The sequence below is a fragment of the Melozone crissalis genome, unplaced genomic scaffold (assembly GCF_028551555.1).
Source record: "Melozone crissalis strain CALT ecotype California unplaced genomic scaffold, PUWL_Pcris_2 ptg000012l_1, whole genome shotgun sequence".
Lineage (NCBI taxonomy): Eukaryota > Metazoa > Chordata > Aves > Passeriformes > Passerellidae > Melozone > Melozone crissalis.
Window position 1 is genome coordinate 8,870,051 of NW_026535790.1, and position 26,571 is coordinate 8,896,621.

The 26,571-nt window shown below is 47.2% G+C and overlaps 1 protein-coding gene across 1 annotated transcript; it reads right to left on the reverse strand.

The window, feature by feature from the left end:
- Nucleotides 1-799: 799 nt before the first annotated feature.
- On the reverse strand, nt 800-16,293 carry GPR139 (G protein-coupled receptor 139). Its single transcript, XM_054270863.1, has 2 exons — nt 16,135-16,293; nt 800-3,431 (listed from the first exon to the last, which is right to left on the reverse strand). The coding sequence occupies exons 1-2, from the start codon at nt 16,253-16,255 to the stop codon at nt 2,497-2,499; spliced, it is 1,056 nt and encodes a 351-aa protein (XP_054126838.1). The 5' UTR covers nt 16,256-16,293; the 3' UTR covers nt 800-2,496.
- Nucleotides 16,294-26,571: the final 10,278 nt, after the last annotated feature.

The window sequence follows — 26,571 nt, forward strand, 5'->3', positions numbered from 1 at the left end:
CACTTTATTATTGCAAGGGTGAAGCTTTGAGATCACAAAGATGAACAGCCAAGAGACTGAGAAGAGCCAACAGACTGAGAAGCTCCTCATTTCTCTTTGGGGACATTGAAATGAACCCACCCTTTGGTGGGTGAGGCTGAAAAGGGTCAGCTTTGCCCTCAGCCCCAATTTCCCCAGACATGCTCCTGTCCTTGCTCTGTGGGGTCCCTGGTGTGTCTCAGCAGCTCACAGAGAATTGCTGAGAAGCTCTGCCACTGGGAGGGCCCTGGGCATCCCCTCTCTGTCCTGAGTGAGCCTGGATCTCTCTGGAGAGCACCCCATCATGCTGTGCCAGGGGCCAGGTATCCCTGGCCTGGTGTCCATGGCCTGATATCCACGGCCTGATATCCACGGCCTGGTGTCCATGGCCTGGTATCCCTGGCCTGGTATCCATAGCCTGATATCTGCGGCCTGGTATCCACGGCCTGGTGTCCATGGCCTGATATCCATGGCCTGGTGTCCATGGCCTGGTGTCCCTGGCCTGGTGTCCATGGCCTGGTATCCACGGCCTGGTGTCCATGGCCTGATATCCCTGGTCTGGTATCCCTGGCCTGATATCCACAGCCTGGTATCCCTGGCCTGGTGTCCATGGCCTGGTATCCATGGCCTGGTGTCCATGGCCTGGTATCCCTGGCCTGGTGTCCATGCCCTGGTGTCCATGGCCTGATATCCACAGCCTGGTATCCATGGCCTGGTATCCATGGCCTGGGGTCCATGGCCTGGGGTCCATGGCCTGGGCTTTTGCTGCCATTCCCTTCTGGGGAAGGTGAGCTCAGCTCTGGTTGGGGTTGGCTCTTGCAGGATATGGGTACCAGGCACTGTGCAAACACCACCTCTGTGGCACAAGGATATCAGGCTCTTGTCCTCAGCAAGACTTCACTTGGCATTTCTTAGGGGATTTCACCAAAGCTGAGCCATCCATGTGTTTTAGAGAGATGTTTTCAGCCCTCTGATCCCTCCATAGCAGGACTGACTGGATCCCTCCTCAGAGCACCTCTCTGTGTTGGTTCCTGATGCACCACGAGCTCCCTGTTAGATGGAGATGGGCACAGGCACAAACACAGAGTTAGCACCAAGCTAACTCTGATCCTGAGGCTCTGCTGTGTGCACTGACCACACTGGGCTTGTGTTCACCACACACCTTCACTGCCCTCACACCACACACTCACACTGCCCTCTAGTAAGTGCCCAATGAATAAAGAGGTTGTGGCATGTGGCTCCAAGAGACCACATGCCAAGATCTGAAAGGGAAAGAAATTAAAAGAAATGCATTTTCAGCCTTTCTGTAAATTTCTTATTTTCTACACTCAGTATTGATGGGATGCTGGTTTTTGAGTGTGAAGGAAGAGAAGCTAACCTCCTCTAAATAAGTGGAATACTTAGATCAGCTTAAACTAAGGCTTCAATGTTTTTACTGCTGTTGGGTATTTAATGAGTCTCTTTCACAGTTTTTTTTTTGGTTTTTTTTTTTTTTTTTTTAACAACTAAATGGCAAATCTGCAAGAGGATGGCATCATCCATCAGGAGAAAATCTCAAGTTGGGGTTTTTACATCTTAATTCCTAAAGGCCTGAACAAGGGGGATAACTGAGAATCTGTATTGATTAAGAAGGAACCTGAAGGATTTGATCACTGCTCACAGGAGCAGCTTCAGTGAGAGCTCTGCTTTAGGCAGGACTTGGTTTCACCCTTGAAAGTCCTTAGACACCATGACTGAAATAGTTGGGGAAAGATGCTGCTTTTGTTCTTGGCTCTAGAGACATCCCTCCCTCCCTCAAGCTCCCCTGTCTCAGTCACATTCTTAAATAACAACTTAAAACACGCAAATATTGGCAGCTTGCAGGATTGCTCTCCATGCCAAGGCTGCAACAGGTACTGTATCAGTCCTCAAGCTTGTTCAAATGAGCCACAACCAGGCTTGTCACCATTTGTGTCTCACAGGCTGCCTCCTGCAAGGAGGCCTTTACAGCACAACTGTGTCTGGTGGCATTTCATGCCAGAATCGACACATCATTTTTGGCAAGTGCACACTCCAGAAATGGCACCTTCCACAGTACACAAAAGCATCTGTTTACTTTCTCAATAGCAAACTGATGGTCAAGTAAGATTTTGTTGTGTTTTAAAAGGTTGTAATTAAACACTGCTGTGGCTTTGCCCTTCTGATGACTTTGGATTGCACTGGTGTTGGGATGCAAAACGTTTGAGTGTGACAACACTAAGACTTGAACTCTGAAGCATATTCAAAATGCTATAGAAGAGATGGAGGTGTTTGCCTTCTCACTTCTGCTCCTAAAATCAAGTGCTCCTGTTTCCTCCTGACAGTCTGATATGCCCCTGGCCGCCTAGGGAAATGAAATCAAATGACCTCTCTTCAAAACAGCCATTTCAGAAAATTACATCCTGAAGATGTAACCACTTGAAAGGAACTTGCACCTGGAAACTCCAACTATTGGCCTTTTCATGGTGATATTTTTATAGGCTTCCCATTCTTATCATACTGGTAAACAAGCATTTTGATGCAGTGAGAGTTGGCTGGGGAAATCCAAGGGCTGCTCGTTATGGAAAAGTTATGGTTTGTATAGAATTGCACAGGTTGCTTCTGACACTTAAAGAAGGCTTTCAAGGTGGCAGCTGCCATTGTGCGAAATCTTTTGCTAATAAAACAGTAGAGGAAGAAATTAATTGCAGTGTTCAGCAACGCCAGCATATTGGCGATGTCCGACACAATATGGACCAGCCAGCTGTTGTTTATAGGAGACACGTAGAGGTGATACAGTATCATGATTATTCTTGGTGCCCACAGTATGGCAAAAATAGAAGTTATAGTAAACAAGATGGCTGTTGTTTTCCCCGTGGAGTACCCGCGCAGGCGGAAATTGCTCTTTCGCCGCAGCTTGTACACGATGATGGAGTTGAGGACGAAGAAGATGGAGCAGGGCACCAGGTACACAGTGAAGCAGTGCACCCAGATGAGGACGTGGTGCATGGACGTGCTGATGTAGTCCTCAATCCAGATGTTGGGCCACCAGTAGTAGGGGATGCTGGTGAGGAAGCAGGTGATGTAGACGCTGACGATGACCTTGCGGGTGCGCGCGGGGTAGGAGACCGTGTGGTACCTGAGGGGGTGGCACACGGCGATGTAGCGGTCGATGGTCAGCGGCACCGTGATCCAAATCGACGTGTGGATGGAAGAAAACTCCAAAACCTCGATTATTTTGTCCAGTACCTGAGGCATCTGTTTGTTTAAGATGAAGTCTTCCATGAGGAAGTCAACAAAGACGATGAAGAAGAGAACCAGGATGTCAGCAGCAGCTAGAGCTAGAAGGTAATTATAGGAGGACTTCTGCCTGCGAGCTACAAGCTGGGAGAGGATGATGACTGTCAAGATGTTTGCTGTGGAAAAAGAAACACAGAGTTAGGCTATTAAGATGTAACATCAGATTTTCTGAGCACTTCCTTTAAGTTGTTCAAGCACTTGGCAACATGACCACCTTAATAAAGTTCAAGAAATAAAAAGGAAAACACCCCAGTGGGGTCTCTCAGAGAAGCTGTTGCAATGACAGGAGCATGTGGCCCTGCTGTCATCTGTGGAATCCACCTCCTGAGCAGGAGGTGCTGGGACTCCTGTCTGAGCACACAAAGGGAGTGGTAGCAGGAGAAAAAAGCTCACTCACACATTTATTATTCTTTCCCACCTTGCTTTTGGCACTTTTTCATATAACAAGGGATGAATGAGAAGGGTAGTTTATATTTATATAGAATATAAACTGCCTTCGTAGTATTTGAGAGAATTGTTGGAACACTAAGGTGTAGCCAAATTTTAACTACTTCCTCTTGTTTACTAGAACTTACTGTGCAGTCTTGAATTGGAAAAAATAAAAATTCCTATTATTCCTACTATCAGTTTGGCTAGAATGAGACAGACAAGATTGTTCCCATCAGAGGCTGGCATCGCTTGGCTAGAATACTTGAAGAAGTGCTTAAAAATCAGAGATCTGGTTTACTGTACAAGTGACTGCCAAATGCTTGTAGTTGATACTTTCCCAAGTTCTGTAAATCTTCTTCTGGGCATTCAGTGCTTCAAACATTTCTGCCAGCTTTGATGGCAGAAACAAATTCCCAAAACAAATCAACAATAACTGCAAAGATTCCTTTAATCCAGAGAAAAAGGAAGTTGGTAACATAAAGGTAATGACAGTCTAGGACATGTCCTACAACTGAAAATGCTTTTTTTTTAAAAAACTGTTTTACTTGGCACTGAAAAAACTTCCTCCTTCATGAATGCCTTCAAAGCCTGCTGTCTGGGAGCAGATTTCTGCCACCAGGGAAATGAACTGCAGCACAGTGAATGATCTTGATCTAACAGCCCTCACCTATTTCTGTGTTAACTGAATGTATTAATTTTGTTCTTGGAAAAAAATACTAAACCAAACATGACAATCAACTGACTCTTTTCCTATATTAAAAAAAAAGAGAGAAAGAAGCACGATCTTTCCAATGGTTCTGTCTCAAATTGCCTTCAGGGGAATTTTCCCAATTCTGTCCTCCATTAACGTGAATGCAACTGCATTGATTTCAGCTCAGTGCAGACGTGGGAGACAAGAGGTGATACAGGCAGAACTGCTGTGTCATTTTTCACTTCCTTGCTGAGAAATGCCTCTGCTGTGCCTGCTGATGAGCCCTGGAGATGCAGTGAGTGATGTACTGTCAAGGAAATCCTCGAGCTGGAGTGTTTATCATGGCTCTGCAGCCACTGCTGGTTTTGGCCAGCCAGGCTGACTGGCTCAGCTTCACAGATATTGGATGTGACCCATGGGGTGCATCTTCTCTTTAAATCCTCTGGATTTGACTCATTCCAGCCCCAGCAGCTGGAGCCAGTGAGCAGCAGGGGGATGTCTGAAGACCCTGGTCCCTGCTGGTAACTCTGCCTGAGTGCCAGAGCAGCTCCTGCAGGGGTGCTGAAGCCATGCTGTGTGCAGGTACAGCAGCCCTGCTCCTCACACTTTCTATCTATTGCAGGGCTCCTGCTGCTTGCTTCTAACCCCACTCTGGTTTGCCACAGGAGCGGATTTATGAGCAGTCCCTTGTAGTATGTATGTATGTAGCAGTCCCTTGCCCCTCTTTGACCCTCTCTCAGGGTTCCCAGCCACAGCAGTGTGCTGAAATGTAAGTTATTTATCCAAGGCCAGCAAGCCTTGCTTGGTGAGGCAGATTAGAAAATTGATCTGACAAAGTACACACCAGATCTACCCAATTTTTTCTGCAAGGGTTACTGTGTCTTGTACTGGAAACCCTTTCTCTAGGATCACATTAGAGCTTTTTTCTTGCTGGATGATGTGAAATATAGTAACACCATTTACTTTGTGAAAACAGACACATTCTGGGGTACAGCAGAAAGTTGCCAGTATGCCAGTGTCTTAGCACAGGGTCTGTGAGTACTTTTCCTGCTGCAAACTTTAGGGAAAGTGTGGATGAGCTATGGATGCCTCAGTCCTTCATTTCCTAGCCAGTGTTAAGTTGGTCCTTGGTGTGTCCTCAAAAAGTACCTAAAGCTCAGTAAAATGGGAGGAGGGTGGGCACACCACTCTGTGACCAACTGTGTCCTTGTGCCAGTCTCTCAGTAACTCCTGAGTGTCCTCAGTGTGCTGCTCTCCTATGGGCAAAAATTACCCACTGGGGGTGAAAAGTGATAGAAGAATATTTGTGACCATATTTTAACCTTGATGACACTAATTCTTGCACTAGCATGGTAGTCTGTGATGGGAACTGTAGCAGAGATGATGATGATGATGATGGAGATATAAAAATATTTGTCTCTGCTGCAATTACATACAGCTGCTGGATAGGTCAGCACCCCTAAACTGTCCTGGATGGTACTCTGCCCATTTCTTGCAGAGTATTTTCTAGATACTAAGTGGTTAAGATCATTTGAATTTGAAAGAGATTGATCACTGTGCTGGGAGATGATTAGGGGATGACAGATGGGAATTTATGCCAGCATCACTTGCTGCAGTGCAGTAGTCTGAATTTATAAATATCTGTTTGAGAACCAGGGCTTGATTGGGGACTAGCTGGCTGAAGCCTTGAGGTGGTGCTGGCAGATTTAGCAACAAGTGTACAAAATGGCAGTCTCAATTCTTTCCCTCCAGGCACGAGGACATGAGACATTTGAGACACAGCATCCAAAGGTCTCTGATACCCAAACACCTTTGTTCCAGGCTGCCCAAAACAAGGCAACCTTCTAACTCAGCCAGGCTTCATCACAGGACACCTACATCCCTCCTTTGACATCTCTTCTGACTTTATCAGCTTCTGAGTACAAACTGCAGCACCAAAATTCACACCATTGAGGTCCTTTGTGTCTGAGAGGGATCTTCCTTTAGGAGTGGGTTTGGGTTTATTTCCCATAGCAAAGCTGTGCTGCAGAGCCTGGGCAGTCCTCTGTGCCTCAAAGCAGTGCCTGTTCCCCAGGGCACAGTTTTACCCCAGTTCTCATTTCATGGATTGCAGCCATCACTCAAACAGTGTCTAAACATGACCTTTGCAGGGGATTTAAAAGCTCCTAAATAGGCATAGTTCTGGGCTTTATTTGTGGGTTTTGTTTTGTTTTGTTTTGTTTTTTTTAAATTGAGAGCACTTTGCACGTACACAGCAGCCTGTGCAATCAAGTGGCCTTTACAGCACAAGCAGCAGCTCCCTGCATTGGGAACAAGGTGGTTCTGTAGTTCAGCAGTTCAGCTTTATAAACTGCCTACATGAGGAGCCAGGAGTGCTGCTCACTGAGCTTGATAAACATGAGGTCATGAAATATAATGGACAGCTTTTACCCAACACAGTTGTTGCTAGGATCACCACAAATTATTGTGTGATGTGTGAAACTTCTCTGCAGGCTTAGCAGTGGTCACCTGACTGGCACAGAGACAGCTTACAAATGGGAAATTTTAAGTTGCTTCAGAAAAAAATGTTAGTAACACCTCCTTCTCAGATTTAAGAACTCCAAGAATGTAAGTACAATATGCTAAAAAAAAGCTGCGGAAAAAAGGGATGTTCTGGCTTGATGGGAATAGATGATTTCCTCTAAGCTAGGAGGCAATATTCAAATGTAAACAGGTACTGCGTCCAGCAGGCAGATCTGACCATGGTTCCTGACACAGCTGCTCACCAATAGCTACCAGACTGGAGATGAGGATGGCATTCAGCCCTTATTTTGTCTGGGAGCTCTCTGGAGAAGCTGATGACAATGGGTGATTTCTGACAAAGGTGCTACATAACAGAAGTTATTAACAAAAAAACCCAAACAAGAATACTGTGGCAATGCAAATACATTATAATTACTCATGTTGGCTATAGCTGGTCGTGTGATCTTTTTAAATGACCTCTGGATGCTGTTTGCCCTTAAAGAAGAGAGGGTGGGTCCACATTTTCCTCTTACAACCAGTGTAGAGCAAACTCAGCGCTAGAGCAGATGGGGACAGACTGAACAGTGCTTCAGTTTGTTCCTCTCTTTTATTATCATATCCTGAGTTCCTTCTTAAACTGTTGTGAAGCATAAAGGGATACTTTATAGAATATAATTAGTGCAATACAAATTTTGTCTTCCCAGGGAGTTCCTGTGAGGATTGATTTTTGAAAATAAATGGATTTATTTGTTGTTCAGCTGTCTGAATGCTGTCAAACAGCACACAGCAAGGCACCCCATGAGGGAAGAGCTGTCAGCTTCTGCTATGCCTGCATCATCTCCCAGGGAATGGAGAGAGGATATATGCCAAAAAAAAAAAAAAAAAAAAAAAAAGAACATCATAAAACTATGGTAGGCATGGATGCAGGATTGCTACTGGAGATTTCACATCTTGTACGAAGGCCCTTGTGTGGTTTGTGCTTAGAAAATCCCATGTGCAGGGCCAGACCATGCCAGTTCTGAGGGCGGAAGAGAACCTGGAGGTAGAGGATGCCCAAGCTCCTACCCATGGACAGCCCAAAGTCCCTCCTGTGTGCAGGAGCCCGGGTTAGCTACTGCCAGGGGAAACCCAGCACGGCCCTGTGCTTACAAGTCACAAGTGAATGAGACAGTCACTGCCAGAGGCCACACTCTGACAATGAAATCTGGCCTCTGGGGCCATTTTTCTCACTGACAGCATTTATTAGCTGAGATGGCTCTGGGGAAGGATGCAGTGAATGAGGTACTCTGCTCTGCAGTTGGCACTAGCCCTCAGTGGGTCACAGAGGCCAGAGAAGGATTTCAGAAGCACTTCCCCACTGTTGGAGGGCACAGACACAGCACTGGCACAGAGCTGCCAGGGGCTGATACTCCCTCTGAGCCAGGCTGGAGTGCAGCAGCTTGTCTGGCTGAAAGGTGTCATTGTACTGGGCTGCTTTTGGCTCTCCCAGACCACTGGAGTTTTCCTGGATGAGTCTGTATTAAACAGGGCTCTTTCTGCAGTATGAGAATGGCCCAGAAGAAACACTGGGCTAGGATGTGGGGAGGTCTGCTTTGGGCTCACTGAGGCCACACGTGTGTGAATGTGACAGGGATCTGGTTCTCCTCTTGCCATCTTCACCCCCCTTGTCCACCTTTTCTGAGATGGACCTGCAGAGCAGAAAGTCTCTAAAGAATCCCAGACATTCCTCCTGCCACTCCAAAGCCTTGTTCAGAGGTACCCACACAAGGATAAAAATGTCTAAAATGAACATCTCAAAGTCTAGCCTTGCATCTTGCTACCAGAGCAGTACAGCTTTCTAATGGAAACTGGTGCTGGGAACAGAAAAAGTGATCTGCAAAATGATGCAGAAATCATAAAAGCAATTTGGTTATTCATGCAATGCATCTGGACAGACAGGGACTTTCAAGGCAATTTGGGTGTCTCATTTGGCAGGTGTCTGTGCCTTCTAAATGTGGGTTGTCAGTGCAGTGTAAGGGGTCTCAAGCTGAGTAACTCGAGCTCCAGGGTGACAAAACCATTCTACCCTTTTGATACCAAATGCCAAAGTATTGAGGCAGGTGCCAAAGGTGTTTCATGGGATGACTGGGATGGAGAGAGGATGTGATTTCATAAGGACATTGCTATGAATTCTTTACTGAACATGAATAATTAAGAGGATTTTACCTTTGATTGTGGTTTTGCTAAAATAAACCAGTCTTTATGTCTTCCTAAAGCATTAGGTAATGCAATAGGAACTCATGCTTGCAAACCCCATGGCCAAGCTTTCTCAGAGACAATGCCAATTTTACACAGTATGCAGGAAATTACAGACTTTGTAAAACCACTGCAGTTTGGCTTTATTCCCCCACGGAGAATATACTGCATCCCCACTAGATACATCACTCTTCAGTGTGCTAGTCAGGACATTGAAGAAAACACACTTGGAGTGAACAAATATGTGAGAAATATCCTGGTCTGATGTAACTGACTGACAGGTGATTTGTCTTGAGACCCAAAGCAACCTCTAGAGCACCTGTCCGTGCAGGCAATACTCCATATGATGGACAAGATAGAGAGGATTAATGACTGTACATTGCAGGGACTCTGTTTCAGGTGCTAGAAGGGAAGATTTCAGTGTTACAACAGGCAAGCTTCTCTTTTCTTCCATGGATAGGGGGATAAAATTATTTTTGGTCATCTTCTGTAGTGCTAATTCTGGTCCTGCTTGGCTGCCTGCACTTCATTCTCTCTGCAGAACCACACTGGGGTCCTGAGGGGCAACCTAATGTCACCTTCTCCAATGAAGTCACCCCAAGAACAGCACCAAGGGCACACCAGACATTGGGTTTTAGTATCTCTAAGTACCTATCTGTATTCTGCAAAATGAAAAGTGATTTGTGTGTATGGCCTCCTGTGCTCAAGGAGTGAATTTTGGCTCTCTTTCCTTTTCTGGTGTCTCAAATCTAACAAGAAAAGAGATTTTAGGCTCAGAAAGACCACCTGAAACAGCAGGTGGAAGCTCTTGTGGGCAGGGATTGCTTTGCCCTTGGTGTGTGAAAGCAGAGCACACAGCCCACCAGGACATCTCAGAGTTGTTTGTTTGCCCATACCAAATTGTGACGTGTGTGGTTAAAGGCCTTCTGCTGGCTTGTTTCTGCTGATTCACCCCATTTCACAGAAGGGAACAGAAGGAGGATGAGGAGGAGAGAACTAAGCAAGGGGGTGGATGAAGAACAGCAGGATATCAGACTGCCTGGTGCTTCTGAATGTTTTGACTTCTTAACAACTGGGGGCTCTGCATTACCCACCTACCGTGGAAACTGGCTGTGCTCTCTCTTTTGTGTCGTTGTCATTTCAAGGAAAAATGTACTTTGGAGTTTTTCCTTTCCAATCCATTTTAGCAGCCTGCCATGCAAGGTTGTGCACTTCATAGTCTGCTGAGCCTCCCAAATATGGCACCTCATTATCATTACAGCCCTGACAGTGCTGCTTCCTACTGACGTGGCAGAAGAAATCCAAAGTTAGCAATTGCACTCTGTCTAGTGGAATCCAAAATGTACAATCAACCTCTCCACAATCCATGCATTAGCATGGATTCAGCCACATGCTGTCTTTCAGGCTGCAGGATTTTAGCAGATACAGGCTCCATATGTACTGGCCAAAGGAAATCAGTCCTATCTGCACACCTTGCTGTCACCAGTTCTGTGCAGGAACAGAATGAATCTATTAGTTTCCCTAATGGTTTTTCTCTCCTAAAGAACAAGCACTCATTTTACTATAGGAAATGACTCATTTTAAGCATGTTAGCAGCAGTTTTGTTCCCCTCTGTCCAGTACTGCTACTGTAAATGAGCTGTAATGCCTTTCAGTTGCTCCAATAGCCAAGCTAAAGTTCTGGCAACCTATTTGTCCCCTTTTCACTAGGATGCAATGCACTGGCCTTGTGTCCAATTCAGATTTTAAGTCAGAGAATGTATGGCCTTTGAGTAAAAAGGGGTGGTTGAATCAGGTCTCAGGAGGGTTTGGTTCTTATTCACTAATGAGCAGCAGCAGAAGAGTGCTGTTGTTTCAAGGTCATAACTCTACATTGTCACAACTCTCCCACTCATATTTTCAGATCTTCCTTTAGCACTTCTATTTTTCAGGTGTGCTGCTATGAGAAAGGCTATTTATCCAGGTGTTGGAAATGGTCTCTTTAATCAGAAGCCTGTACTGTGATTGCAGAAGAATACACTAGGCAGCAGATGGCAAGAATCCAAAAGGAGTCAGACACCTCACAGTGCTGTGTGCTCTGTGTACACCTCCCTCTGCCTGCTTTGGCATTTACTGCTACTACACACCACGTGAGTCACCCACAAACATTGCTGGCTGTGCCCCTTTCTGCTCGTGGGGCCAGCTGGGTCACAGCTGTGGCACAGGGACAGCAATGCCCTCCAGGTCCTGTTCCCCCACACAGCTGAGGGGTGCAGGGAGCACAGCTGGGCTGCTGCACAGTGGTGGTCTCTGATCAGGGATGCTCAGCCCACCAACAGGACCTGCCCTGCCAGGATGGTGACCCAGGCACGCACATCCCCCAGACAGCCTCCTTATTCCAAACTTTATAGAGAGAGAAGGCTCAGAAGGATCAGGTCTCCATCTTTTCCATGCCTATGACTACAGTGCAGTTTGCATGGGCACAGTGCACCGTGTGCCAATCCAACACCCTGGGAAGCATCTGCCCTGCTGTGCAAGGACAGCAACCTGTCATCTGTCAGGGCAAGGTCCATAACGTGTATCTGTCTCTTCACAGAGTGTTAAACCAGTTAGGCACCCCTGCTGAGCTGACAATTTCTCCAGGTCAGGACTGCAGTTTCTCTCCCTCCACGTGGAGCCCTGTGAATGCACTCTGTGCTTGGCTGGGCTTTCAGTGACCCAGGTTGTCCCCATCTCCACGTCACCTTGTTCAGCAGCAGGTCTGACATGAACTCTACCTGTTCACACCTTCCAGCTGGGAGCATCCAAGCATGTCCAGGCTGCCTTCCCAAGCTTGTATAGTCCTGAATCTACATTTAGATCAGTTTGACTGGGTTACTGCAAAAACCTAAAGCACAAATAAAGGAAGCAGCTGTGGACCAGGCTCCTGAAGTTTGGAGTGGCACTTCCCTGGGGTGTTGCTGTGAGTCTGTTGCCTTCTGGAGATGCGGTAAAGGTGCTGTGCTTTGTGTCACTGGGATGCAATGATCCCCAGAGCCAAAGCACATCCCAGGTAGGGAACTGACTGGGGAGCAAATGGAACCAGCAATCCCACTGGGACTGGCTAAGGAAGCCAGATTTCACTCTGCCTCTCACACTGTCAGGAGGGGATGAGCCCTGAGAACTTGGATCAGGCCAGACCCTGATCTAGGAAATGCTGTGTCCTTCCAGCAGCAATACACTCCATTCCTGATGGAAAAGTGACTGCATGCAAGGCAACTCCACTGCTGCTTCTCCCCCTGATGAAGCAGGAATCAAGGTCAAAGCCAGGTGTCTGCAGCAAGCAGTGCTGCTTCTGTGCCTGACCTTCTTGGTTGTGTTCAGTGGCCCCAGCACAGAAGGAGCTCTTTGGTGCAGCTGCTTTGTGCAGCCCTCACTGACAAAGGGACCGACTGAGAGTGGTACCTGTTGATCTTTGCTTTCTCACCTTTACCAGCCCCCTCTTGGACTGAATCAGAGCAATTTATTCCCTCCTCCACATCCAACACCACCCCTTCCCTAGCATTTTCTCTCACTAAAGCAAGGAACACTTCTATTAAGACTTTTTCCAGCCCTTCTCTTGCCTCCCAGCTATCTGCAGGTTCTTCAGAGGTTCTCTCTGACAGACAAGGGGAGTATAGGGTTAACAGAGCAGGGGCTGCAGAACAGCTCCATAAATGCTCCATAAAAGTTTACCCTGTAAATGGGAGAGAACCCCACTTCCAGTGCCTCTGCCTGGCATTTTCTCCTTGCTCCCTGCAGCCTTATCCTGAGACACCCCCCTCCTGGTAGCAGGACCACGTACCTGTGGGACACCTTTGCACACCTGCACTCAAAACAAGTTTCAGAAAGCTGTCTCTGTCTCACCAGCCTCTGCTTAGAGGGAAAAGCAGCAGCCTCCTGGCCCAGCTGCCTAAAGGCACGATGACCCCTGGCAGAGCTGCAGGCACCTGGGCTGCAGTACCAGCCATGCAGGGTCAGTGTGCAGTGGTGCCTCTGTGGGTGCAGCCAGAGCAGCACTGAAGGGAGTTCACTTTGCTCTCCTCTGTGCTTTTTACAGGCTTTCTGGTGCCTGGTTGAACAGAGAGGGAGAAGGAGCCACTGCTGAGAGCAGGCTCTGCTGAAGTGCCTGGTTTATACAGGGGCAGGAGGCAGAGGATGCTTCTCCTGCACACACAGCCAGGCCTGGCAGCGCTTGGCCTCAACGTGGAGTTGTTGAGTTAGTGAAATTTCCTTCAGACAGTACAGTAGGAAAGGCAGAAACAGTTAACTGGCTTCTCTTATCCTCAGTCTTTCTCCAAGATTCGTGGCAAGGAGTTAACTCTTTCCAATTCAGCAAAACACTGCACTAGCGCTGTGTTTGAGGACACATCCTAGACAGGGTTTCTCTTAAATTCATGGCATCACACTGAGCTAATTAGGATCCCACATAATTCAGGACTCTTTTTCTAACAGCCAATAAAGTCTGCTACCTTTACAAATTTCTAATGTCAAAAAACTGAAGAGCAGCTTCAAATTAAAACATGAAAGCTCTTTTTAACACTGGTGTCACCCTGTACCCCATCCTCAATGAAGGCTGGCTGTGTGAGTCTTCCCCTAAGCACATCCAGCTTGTTCTCATCTCTGGGCAGTCTCATGAATTTCTCATGCACTCAGCTGTGCATTTACTCAGCATACTGTGCATGTGCTGGGAGTCCAGCTGTCAGTGCCAATGCTATCCTCAAATAATGTGCTCTGGACACATCCACACCTGATCTAAGCCCACTGAACTCAGCACCACCACATGCTTTGGCTAGTGCTGTTAAGCACTGGCACCAGTGCCACTGCTCTAATCAACTGATGTCTGATCCCCTGAGAAATGCAGGAGACCACTGCTAATTTGGACCACGTCTGATTTTAACTCTGCCCCTAGAATGACAGTGTTAGGTCTGTAATTACAATGCAGTATCCCCAGGGAGCTGGTGCAAGTATGTGCAGAATGTTCATTAAATGATTTTTCTTGTCTGTGCACTCAAGACTTTTCCCCATTTCAGAAACACACAAAGGCAAACTTAGCCACAGAGTGCTTCATGACAACTGCTTCACCTGATAATCCTGAGTGGGTCTTGCCCAGTTCCTGGGGGACTGGCGCTGAAATCAGAGCCTGTCATTACTGTGGACATCTAAGCAGCCTGTGAGGAATTAATAAAGAGGAAACAACCTCCTATCCCTGCTGGCTGGGTCTCTTCAGGTCAGGGCTGAGACTCATCAATGTTTTGGAGCACAGACACTTGCCTGTGCCCTGCATCCTCTGTGGGTAAATACAGGACTTAACTTTCCAGTTCTCTGAACTATTAGCCAATTGGGAAATTTTAATTGCAAGCCAGAAATGGGGGAAAAAAACCCCCCAAACCAAAACAACACAAAGCACATCAATTCATACAGAGAGTGGTAATTGCATGCGTGCTGCTCAGAGGCAGGCTTCTCTTCATGTCTGATTAAAAATTTTTCTATGAAATAATTGCTTGAAGAAGGAATGGAGGTGAACAAGCATTTAGAAACTGCAGACTATGACCCATCATTGCTGCTTGCCATTCCACACGGCACTTAAAATGTGTAGCTCTGCACAGACACAACCAAACTCTCCTTTACCACACCTTAAAATACCAATTCACCTTGGTGCACCAGAACTTTTCCCCAACTTATTCACCCTGTCCTTGGGATCACTCTAAGTCACTCTCAGGCTGGAGGCGTTAAGCCAGTGCGCAAGACACGCTGTTTGTGCACCCAAGCTGTGCTGGGATGGCAGCTCTGCCCACAGCATCTCCCCTCGGTCCTGTGTGCTGAGGCATCTCACTGGCAGCCCCTCGGGGGGAAGCAGCTGCTCAGTGCCTGTCTGGGCTCAGACAGTGCTGCCCATGTGATGCTCGTGTGGCATCGGCACGGCTGGGGCTGTGTGCTGCCAGTGCTGCTCACAGGTGTTCACATCCAAGCTTGGGACATCCTTTCCTTCCTTGTTTATGCTGCTTCTAGCTTTTCCCATTCCAAGCATCTCTATAATGTCTTTGTCCCCTTTTTGAGCAGGAAATTTTGCTCAGGATTATACACTCTGGAGACTGCTGCCTGTCAGCTGGGACTTTCTTCTGAGCCCTGTACCTGCACTCAGGGGTCTCAGTGCCTGCATGGCCATTGCCTTGCAGCACACTGACCTCAAGACTGGACTTTCTACCTCCTGTCCTGCTCCACCAGCACAGGGGCAGACTCACGAGTATTGCAGCTGCCTGCTAAGCTCCTGACAGCGTGCTCCTTCCCCAGTCAAGTGCCGTGGTGGTGGCATGTCCCTTCCTAAAGCCAGCCCTGCCCCACGGAGTCGAGTGGGGATTGGCAGCAGAAAAACTCGGCAGCTACACTTGTGCTCACTGCCGGCCAGGCAGGCGAGGTGGGCACCCGGCCGTCCGGGTACCGCTCTGGTACTCCATGGCCACAACGACAATGGCACAAACTTCGCGACAGGCTGACTCTGTGTGTCAAGTTCAAAGTCAGGATGCCCGAAGTCGCGGGGGAGAGCGAGGGCAGGCAGGGACAAACCCCGGCAAGGGAGGCAGCGCCGGGACGGCAGCGCTCCGGGCGGGGAGATGATGGTACTGTCTGGGGGATGCTTCTGTCCGGGAAATGCTGCTGTCCCGGGGGAAGCTGCTGTCCGGGGGATGCGGCTGTCCGGGGGATGCTGCTGTCCGGGGGATGCTGCTATCCGGGAAACGCAGCTGTCCGGGGGACGCTGCTGTCCGGGGGACGCTGCTGTCCGGGGGACGCTGCTGTCCGGGAAACGCCGCTGTCCGAACCTCTCGCGCCCATCCCGCCGGGCACGCGGAGCCCGGGGCATCCCGAGGACACGGCGGGCGCTGCCCCCGCCCCGCACAGCGGGCAGGAGCCGCTCCGGCGGGCGCTGCCGGGGCCCCGCAGCCTCGCCCGTCCCGCGGCACTCACCCGGCAGCCCGAGGCAGAGCAGCAGGCTGTAGTAGACCACAGGTGCGTACCCCAAGCCGCAGCCATAGCGGTGGTGCGCCAGGAGCGAGCCGTTGTGGAGGTGGAGGTGGTTGTGCTCCATGGACCCGCTGTCCCCGCTGCCGGCGCTCGCTCCCCGCACGGGCCGCCCCTCGCACGCTCCGTGCGGCGGCGAGCGCGGCGCGGCCCCGCGGCGGGCGGCGGCACATGGCGCGGCCCCCGGGCGGCCGGCGGGGCCGGGCCGGGCCGGGCCGGGCGGGGCGGGGCGGGACCGGCCCCCGCCTCGGGCCGCCCCCGCCGCCAGCGGGGAGCTCCGCCGGGAGCCGCCGCCCGCCCGGGGCAGCGGGCTGGCCCCGCAGCGAGCGGCAGGAACAAGGGGTTCATCCGAGCTGGCCACGAGTCAGTGGAGAAGGGCAGGGGCGAGCGGCGTGCCTGGCTGCAGCCCGGGCTGCGCTCCGCACCGCCTGGGGAGGCAGCGGCTCCGCCGGCGAAGCGCGCTTGTGTCTGCGGCATCAAAACTGCGGGGCTCATATGGCACTGTCCCCTCTGCTCCCCGCCGTGCCGCGGGTCAAGGACCGGGCGGGCAGCGGGGACAGTGCCCGGCTGTAGCGGGGACACTGCCTTGTTCTAGTGGGGACAATGCCGTGCTCCAGCGGGGACACTGCCTTGTTCCAGCGGGGACAATGCCGTGCTCCAGCGGGGACATTGCCCTGCTCCAGCAATGACACACTGCCCTGCTCCATTGGGGACCCAGCCGTGCTCCAGCTCGGACACAGCTGTGCTCCAGCAATGACACACTGCATGCTCCAGCAGGGACGCCCCTGTGGACGGCTCCCGCAGGACAATAATGGAGAGAAATCAGAATTTCTAAAACCTTCTTCACCATTCCTTAAGGCTTGCGTATGTCAGTACATAGTCCCAGGTATAACTAATAAAGGATTTAGAGTTCGGCTTGTTACATCAGGGTGATTGAGCCCTGTCCTTTGTGCCATTGGATGCACTGGTCCGGTGTGAGTACATTGATATGTCCAGGAGGTCGTGATTTAGTGATAAAATAGAAGTTTCATTACAGTGCATGCCTACTAAGCAGGAAACAAGATGTCTTTTCACCCAAAGTGTGTAAGGTTGAGCCCCACAGACCAGCACTGTGTGTTGGAAGAACCCCCTGGGTTTCTGAGGCTGCCGGGAAAAGCCACGAGGGATGTGCGTGTGTGTGTGAGGTTGGTCAAGGAGTGTCTGATGGGATACACAAAAGATACAGTAGGTGGCTCACAGAAGTAAATAAAGATGTGATCCTTACTCTCTGAAAACTTCTGACTGTTTAGGGTGGATAATGGTGAACCATCAGGTGACTAAGTGAGGACTTCTGCACCTTTGGATTTCCATGGTCTTGTTGGAAAAGGAGTTTAGCTTCTGTTTGGAAACACAACCAGAAGCAAGTAAGGCTCTGGTCTTGTGAGGGACTTGAGTACTTTGCTAAGAGAGTCAGTAAGATTATTCGTGTACTTATTCATACACTTACATGTATTCATGTACTGCTAAATAGGTCTTTTAGGACAGTACTGAAACTGCTATCCACCTTCCCAGGTTAAATATGCTAGAAAAAATATGTTTTTTCTCTGCTTTTTCTGTGGATGTCTTCATGAAGGTAAGCTAGAGTCTGGTGGTACAGCTTTTATGTGGATGTATTCCTTTTGAAAAGAGTATTTTCTAAAGCATTCATTCAAATAACCAGCAGAAGTGTATACAGCAGTGTATGTGGGGCTGATTATATAGCACAAAGTCCTGTGAATTCAGCTTTGTCTGGTTTCCTCCCACCTATTGAACTTTTAAAATTTTTTTCTTTAAAGTTCTTCTCATCTTTCTGCAGCAGACCTGAGGAAGAAAGAGGTCTTTTATTGCCTCCTGAAAGAGAAGTGATTTTTCCTGGAGCCTTTTCTTGGGGGCAGTGTCAGCAGGACTGGGAGCCTGACTCACTGTTTGGAAGCTACGTGAAGCTCATCAGCAAAACAAAACACAAAAGAAGGGGATGGCAGAGGAGCAAGTGATGGTTTAAAAGTGCCACATGCAGTTTGCAGCATTCTGAGTTCCTCAACTTTGCAGTTAACGACAGTGAAATGCCACGAGGAGCTGGAGGCAAAGGGAGAACCTCTGCCATCTATTTTCTGTTGTGCCGCTGCCACTTTGAAGTCTGGCCTAGTTTTGATCCTGAGCAGCAGGGCTTCCCTGGAGAGGGCTATTTCTACAATAGAAGCATATGTTTCCTCAGAGCTAGAATTGCCTCCAGGGCACAGTTCAGGTAGCTGCTCATGTGATGGGGAGAGCTGATTGTAGTGAGAGTCTTCTCTCTCCCCATCTGGAGCTCTCAGTGGAGCCTCACAGGAGGCTCTGATGCACGTGACATGTTTCTGTGTGGTAAGAGGAGGAAAACTGGGAAATTTGTTCACATTCACTAATGGTTGCCTCTCTCCTGCCCTGCAAATGGAGAGGCCACAGAAAGTAAATCTGCTCCTCATACCTCAGCTGGCTGAAGTGAAGCTTCTTAAGGAGCTTTTCTGCCTTGCTGCACCAAGAAAAGCAGAATGAACTGGGTTTCCACATCTGATTTGGTTTTACATCACTGAAGTAAAATTAGCGAAATACTTTGTTATATATCAGAATTAAGGGCCCAAAGTAAAGGTGAAGATGTATGTAAATGGTTCTGTGTGTAAATGGTATTTGGAGGGGTTTTTGCCCTTCAAACAACTTCTAACCACTTTTGTCCTAAATGAAATGAATTTGGTTGTTCTGCTTTCTGAATTCTGCAGTAACAGAACCCTAGACAGAAATGTCAATAAAGCCAATTCAAAACTAACCGCAATGCTTGCTTCTACTTATAGGTATTTATTTTTAAGCTTCTCGCTCTTTTCTAAAGGAATGACATTTATGTGTAACATCAGGGCCATGGTGAGGAGGGCACTGCTCTGCTACTGAATTAACAGATGCCTCTGGAGCCTTGAGGAGAGCAGTTCCTGAAGCTCATCTCCTAAACAGCCCCATGCTTAGACAGTGAATGATGTTTATTCTTTTCTTAAGAGCAGTTTATTTTTATCATGACATGCTACATAACAATAACAGGTGGATGTACTTCACTTCGAAATTCCAGAGGCACTTGAACTTGGTTAGCTTTCTTTTACTTTTTTCTGAGGAAATGAGCCCTCCTAAACAGCTAGAGATTGATTCTGGGGGCAGGAGGATGGAATGCCAAGTTAGTCATACACACCCCCATGCACTGGGGTGGTGGAACAAAGCACTGGTGACTTCAAGAGACAAATGCCATTTACTGAGGGAGTTGGGAAGAGCCAAATGTTGAGTTGTTGCAACACACTGGTGTGAGTAAATGCCTGGAAGATAGCAAAGGTGGAACTGGGAGGGCAATGGTGGAGTGTGTAAATGGATTGGGAGAGGCTGTGTGAGGGTAGAGGAGTCTCTCAAAGGAAGAGGTGTTGTTTGGCCAAAAATATGTGTGTTAATGTTTTAATACAGTTACAAGAGGCCAGGGACATTGGCAAGAGAACTGGTTTAGGGCCTGATCAAAGCTGTCTTACCTTGCAGGAATTAAACTCAGAGCTGCTACAGAGAAAATGTTGCCTATAGGAAGGACAAGTCTTAGATTATACCTTATTAGATGTATGTAATTTTGCTGCAATGAAACCCTTTTCTTCAAAGCAATATTTTCATTTTTCCGTACTGTTAGGATGCAGGATAATTTAGTCAAATTGTACCCCTTTTGAGTTAAAGAGCTGTCTTTATCAATAGCATTCTGCAGGTCTCTCCAGACTTGGAAGGTGAGGGAGACCTTTCTATGTTCTCATAAAAGCTGTTAAAGTAAAAAAAGGTGATTATGCAAGTTCTTTACTAGAGTCTCCTCAGTGCCTATGCATTGGCAGGCTCCGGTTTTATGAGAGAATAGTGAAGATTTATTAATTTTTAAGGTCAGAAGTGTTTCTTGTTGCCAGGGAAGGCTGTGGGTGCAGCTGCAGGTCCACAGCCTGCACCCTCAGGCTCCACAGCCTCATAGACTTCTCTTCATCTCCTCTTCCTCTGGCCTCCAATCTCCTTGGAGACACCATGAAGGTTACAACAGGTCTCAAACACTGTCTATAATGGAGCTTTGCCTATGTGAACCTACTGAAAACAACTTTAAAGCTTTTAAACACCAATTATTTCCTTCTAGAATTAAATGTTTATTCCCTGAACTCCCTTTTAGATTTCAGCTGACAAATCTCATTGTAATTAATTTGAACTCTATTGTGAGTACATTTTCCAAGGGAACAGAAAGCAGATGTGATAAATGCCTGAACATGAGATTTAACCTAACATCTGTTGTTTTAAAGAAGAGTTACAAAACAAACTGTGTTTTGTTTGTGTTTAATTGGTAGATGATACACCTGATTTTCCATTGTACATTTTCAGGTTACATTGAAAACATCTGATAGAAATGTGCACTGAGATAAACTCACTTGGCCTGTCCAGCTTGCAGTGGTTATGACAAATTAGTGCTACTTTTGCAATAGTCAGCATATAGGTGGTGTTTCAGATAAAATGAATCTGTTACACACAATAGAAGTCAAACTCTGTCTGGAAGACAAGAAACTGAAAAGGATCCATCAGGAGCTTGCATGATGTTTAACTATGGAATTACTGGGCTAATTCATATATTTAACATAAGCATATGCTTAAATCCTTTGCTGGATTTAGACACAAATAAATTAGAATTAAAATGTAACTACTTGACAAATATTTTGGAAGTTGGAGGCTAATTTATCCTCTCCCCAAGGTGAAAAGAAAGCACATGAGATTCATGTCATAGACTCTATATTTCCTCTACTGTCATTTTAAAAAGTTGGATTAGAAAGTACTCAAATGTTCAAGTTTGCTTGGGCTGGAAATTCCAAGTGGTTTAACTGCAGAAATGGTGTGGCATGCACAGAGCTCACAGTGGAAGGCTGACAAATGGAGGTGACACTTCCTTACCCCATTACTGAGCAGAAACCCACTCCAGCCTGTGAATACCAAGAAGAAGGGTGAAAACAGTTAAGATTATCTCTTATTTTAAAATCATTGTACCGATAATTTTTACTAATTATTGAAAAAAATGTATTATTACAACATTTCAGTGCATTACTATTTGCCATGCTAAATCTCATCAGGCCTCATTTCAGGATCAAGTCACAAAGTTAGGTTCTCTGTTCTGAATTTTAGGGTTTCCTATGCAAATGCCACGTTTGGCTGGTGTGATTAAATCCTCCCTGCACATCTCAAAATAAGCTACACAATTTGGATTTGGAGCTTTTCTTTAAGAAATCCATAATCCTCCCCATATTTACTTGTTGGAGCTTTTGTGCTTTTGTAGCGCAGCGAGCGCCGGCCCCGTCAATGCTCCTGTTCATGGGGCTGGAGTGGCCCCTGTGTGGCACAGGCGTCACTGCCTGGTGACACAGCTCCTACAGACTGTGGCTTGTCAGGGGGGTGGCTCTGGCACGGCTGTGCCTGTCACAGGCATGCACAGCAGCACCCCTGCAGCCCCTGCAAGCCCTGCAGCGCTGCAGTTGCGCGGGTGCTGAGCCCTCTGAGCCTGTCGAATTCACAGGCAACCCCTGAGGAAGGGGAGAGAATGAAGCATCTGAATCCATCCTACCAGAAGGCAAATTAATTACTTTATACACTATTTTATTCTATACTTTATTACACTATATTTCATCACATGTAAGCTGAATCTGCCAAGTATTCAACTCTGCACACCCTGCCCAGCATCTCATAGGTGTCAGTGACAGTCCCGACACACTCACACACACACACACACACACACACACAGGCCCTGACAGGCCAAGGAAACCAAACACCATCACTCTGGGGAAACAATCTCCACACTGCATTCTACTTTGGCACAAACACAGGCACAGCAAGTGAGATAAGAATATTCTTGGGAAGAACTGTGCCTTGCTTTTCTCTTTGAAGAGAAATGTGGGGCTACACCCTCTGGCTGAGCCTGGAAGGTCCTGCAGCATCACCTTCATTTCTGTGGGAAGGAGCAGGAGGCACAGGGGAGTGACGCTCCATAGAAAAGGAGCTGATGCAGACTCTGATTTTGTGGCCAATTAAATAGATTGCCAGGCCCCTTGTTAACTTCTGCCCGTCCACCAAATGAGCAGCCAGCCTGAGCAGAATAAGATTACTTTCTCGTTTTACATAAAGCTTTCACATGCTATCCCCCCTGTTAATTAAGTAGATTAAAGGTTCTGGCTTCCTTGAACTCTGCTTTTCTTGTCTGATACACTTTGAATTAGATGTAACCATTATAAAATGATCAGAAGAAAAGACTGAGTTTTTTCTCACTTTCTAGGTATTGTGGGTATTTTTAGGTACCACACTTAGAAGATACAGCAAAAATCCCTGCAGGGGAATGCTTTAAGTGGTTATAAAAGCCACTATGAATTTGGTTTTATTTCCTTGATGTAAAAAAAATCCTATTTTGACTTTACAGCAAGAGTAATTTGTCTGTCAGTGGACACATATTTTCCTCCTTCAGGGTTGAACTTTTGGTGTTGTTATTGTTCTAGATAAAAAGAGTAACTGTTTAATCAAAAAGTGGTGCCATTAAAAATGTTAATGAGCTTTGTATCCAGTCTTATTCTCATGTAGTTCCACTGACTGTGCCATGATTTCTCTTGATTTACTTTGGCATAAGTGAGGCATAAGCAGAATCCATCTCGGGTTAGCCACAGCTTTACTGTAATCCACGAGGTCAGTGAGAGCATCAAAGGAAGGAAGCTCTACATAATCAGAAATCAAATATCACAATCCCCCTACAGCTCAGCTCAGTGCTTGCTGCTGATGTCAAACACGTGTCCAACCCACACCAGGGGCACCTCCAGCAGCTGCCCAGGGGAAGAGCAACAAGCCCAGTTGTGTGCCTGAGCCCTGGGACTAGGAATGGTTGTGATGAAATTCATGTCATTTTACAGGCAGGTGCAGTGCTCTGATATCTTCATGTTTATTCTGCAGTTCACCTGCCTCTGTCTGTGGCAGGAGGGAAAAAATGTTGGAACACATCATTGAAGAAAGGAAGGGGAAAATAAGGGGGAGGAAAACCAACTGAAGAAATTGAACTTGACGGTATGAGTAGGGAGAGGGATGTAACTGCAAACAACCAGATGTGGCTCAACTCAGCCAAGACCACGGAGCAATTCTCTGTGCAGCAGCAGAGCTGCAGCGAGCCAGGTGGGCACTGCTCCCATTAACTTCACTCAGATTGCTTCACTGAGTGGGATGAGCAGGATTTGGGTTTTAGAAAACTGCAGAGAATACTCTTGCAGGGTTCTTAGATATTTCCCCCTGTTTAAATTGGCTCAGCAGGCCTTGCAAAAATCCCTGTGGGTTTGAACAAAAAATTATTTGCAGTTTCCTAGAGGCCAACAACTGTTTCTCCTCTAATCAGATATTGCCCTGAAGGGAGTTTTGGTCTCCCTGTGGATCAGGCATCAGTAATCTAAAGTTACTTAAGTGGGGCCAAATCCTGCTTGCTGGCATGTTTTAAAGAGGGTTAGTAGTTTCTTTTACATCCAAGTCCACAAAGGCTCTGGATGATATACAGTGTGTGGTAAGATTACACGGTAAAAGTTTCTGTCCTTGATGATATTAGTGCTTGGGCACACTTTTGACAAAGACATACAGCTGTGATTTTCGTACCTTGAACTTGAAAGAGAAGTCAGGATTTAATTTTATGTCAGCACCCGGAGGCTCTTTATTTCTTGCCTTTGCTTTTTATTGCTCCCACACTGCAAACACAGAAGTCTCCAATAATACAGCCCATGGAATCAGAAATGCAGGGTCATGCAGTGCTTGCTATTGGCCCCTGAAGTCCAACTTGGGCACTGCTATAAAAGCAGAGACTCCTCTGCCATTGACTCTTCTCTTCCACTGCTGCTGGCCTGGGAACACGAGAGCACTTACTGACCACAGAGCTTTGCTTCCAGACACTAAAGGAACAGTGTTTTCCAAAGGGGCCGCTGATCTTTGCCTGTGGAAGCTGCCAGTGGCCAGCAGCTCCAGTCTGAGGCCTCAAGCTGATCATCCTGCTCATGCTCCTCGTGGCTGATATGCAAGGGCTTTGTCAGATCAATGGCAAAATTAAATTCCAGAGTCAGACTTGGCTTTAATACTTTTTAATAGATTTGAGTTTATGTGAGAAGGGAAAGGCAAATCATGGGAGGATTTCAACCCTTTCCTTTTTGTTTTCCTTTGTACCAGCCGGTGTCCTGGGCCAGCTGATATAAGTGACCCCTGTTAATTTTGGTAATTGCTGTGCAGGCAGATTTTGATGGGGTTCTGTGCCAGCAAGGAGTAGCCTGCAGCTGTGGGTTGGATGCTCTTCCCTTAATTTTTATATAAGCCCACATATTTTCAAACTTCTCTTGCATGATATTGGTGGTAGATCTTAGAGTACATTTTGGATCAGACAGCTGAGTGTTTCCCCACTTTCAGGGATTTGTAGTGTTTTGTGATGGTTGCACGATGAAATAAGCACTTGTTTTGCAGTTTGAGGTAGCTAATGGATTTCAAAGCTCTTTGCTATTGTAATTTTTCTGCCTAATTGTTTTCTGTCTGTAACTGTATGCCTTCACTTCCAGGACTGACTCTTACATTGCCATGTATGAGATTGATGCAGATTCTGTTCACAAAATGACACAGTTCAATAGCAATCAGGGATGCAAACTGAGGAGGCAGAGGCTGCAAGATTATTTTCATCTGCCACCCGAAATGCAATTTCTAACCTGCTTCTGGAAAAATGACACCCCAGCCTGAGAAAGTGGGTAACCTATCATTTTATGAGGCAATAATTTAAAACTGTTGGGCAGCTGATTAATGAAAGATACAGGCTGTACATAAGTCAAATTTCTGAGTCAGTTTTACAAAGGTGGTTTTTGCACAGGCTCTCATTTATAACCAATGTGGTTTTTGAGATCCTTGATTCGGTGTGGCATGTGGGAAGGGACTTGTAGGTCAGCACCATGTCTAACATTAGGGGGGTATCTAGTTTCTGTAAATATTGATTTCTCGTTGAACAGGTTGACTTTAATTTGTTTTTAATTAGTAATGGCAGATGTTCAGCTGGGAGAACATCTAGGGATCATTATTCTAATAATGTCCTATTAGCTTTTAAACCTTCCTCTTAATGTAAATCTGTAATTAGAGTGCTGTCTCTATCTGCTGCATCCTACTACCAATTCTCTCTGTAAGCCAATACAGTGGGATGCCAGAAAGCTGCAGGGACTGTAAATTGTGTCTTATGACTCTGTGTTTTGGGTAATTGCACACTGAGGACAAAGCAGAATAAAGCAGGAGAGCTGCAGCTCCTCCCAGTCCATGGGAGGGATGTTCCCTTGGGTGGAGGATGCTGTGACAGCCAGGTGGAGGTGGAACAGAGTTTGTGTGTGAGTCCCACTGGCACAACCTGGGGCAGAGCAGCTGCTGCTGTGTCCCCAGCCCTGCCCAGGGGTGCTGGCTGTGTGCCCCAGGCAATCTGTGCTGGGATCTGAGGAGGCTCCCCCTCAGCTGGATCTTTGGCTTTGTGTGTGTTTGGGGGAAGGTTCCTCCTGTAGGTCACTGTTCCCTGCCTCTCCCATGTGCAGTCCCAGCACAGCAGCACTGACTGGGCACTCCTTGAAGAGGTTTTGTACCCACACAGCTCCTCTGGTTCCCACCAGGCCATTCCAAACTGACAGTGAATAACCAAACCAGCAGAAATCAGGGCAGGCGGTGTCTGTGAGTGTAAAATTTAGCTGGTTTGGTAGTTTTGTCCATGTACCTTGTCTCTTACAAACAAACCCCACTTCATTCACTGTCCTCTGGGGGCATATTCACTTTTACCCATATTGATCCTTCCTCACAGATCCTTTGCATGTGTGGATCCCAAAGGAGAAGTTAATGTCCTTTTCTGCACATTCTGCAAACCAGCTGTGCCAAACCTTGTTAACTGATTACAGAAACCTTGGCCTTCTGATGGCCTCCAGGGGGTCAGGAGCAGATCCAGAGTCCCCTGCTCTCACCCCAGTGTATTACTCATAAAACCCCAATCCCATTCATGATTTCTATCGCAATAGAAAATGCTAGTCCTAGCCATCACATAGGAGGCATGTGTGACAATATCTGTATATATTTCATGTTTCCCTTGAGAATATCGTGTCATTTAACTTCTTCAGTGTTGAGTTTTTGTCTTGTACCCACACTGAAAAGAAAGCAACACTCTGAAAACTCACTCCAACTTTCCATCCTCCTGGAGGCAAGCCTAGAGCGGTATAAATCTGCCAGGCTGTCTGTGGAAGATTTATTTCCAGTCCTGCAGTGACATAATAACTTTGACTTACCTGCAGAAAC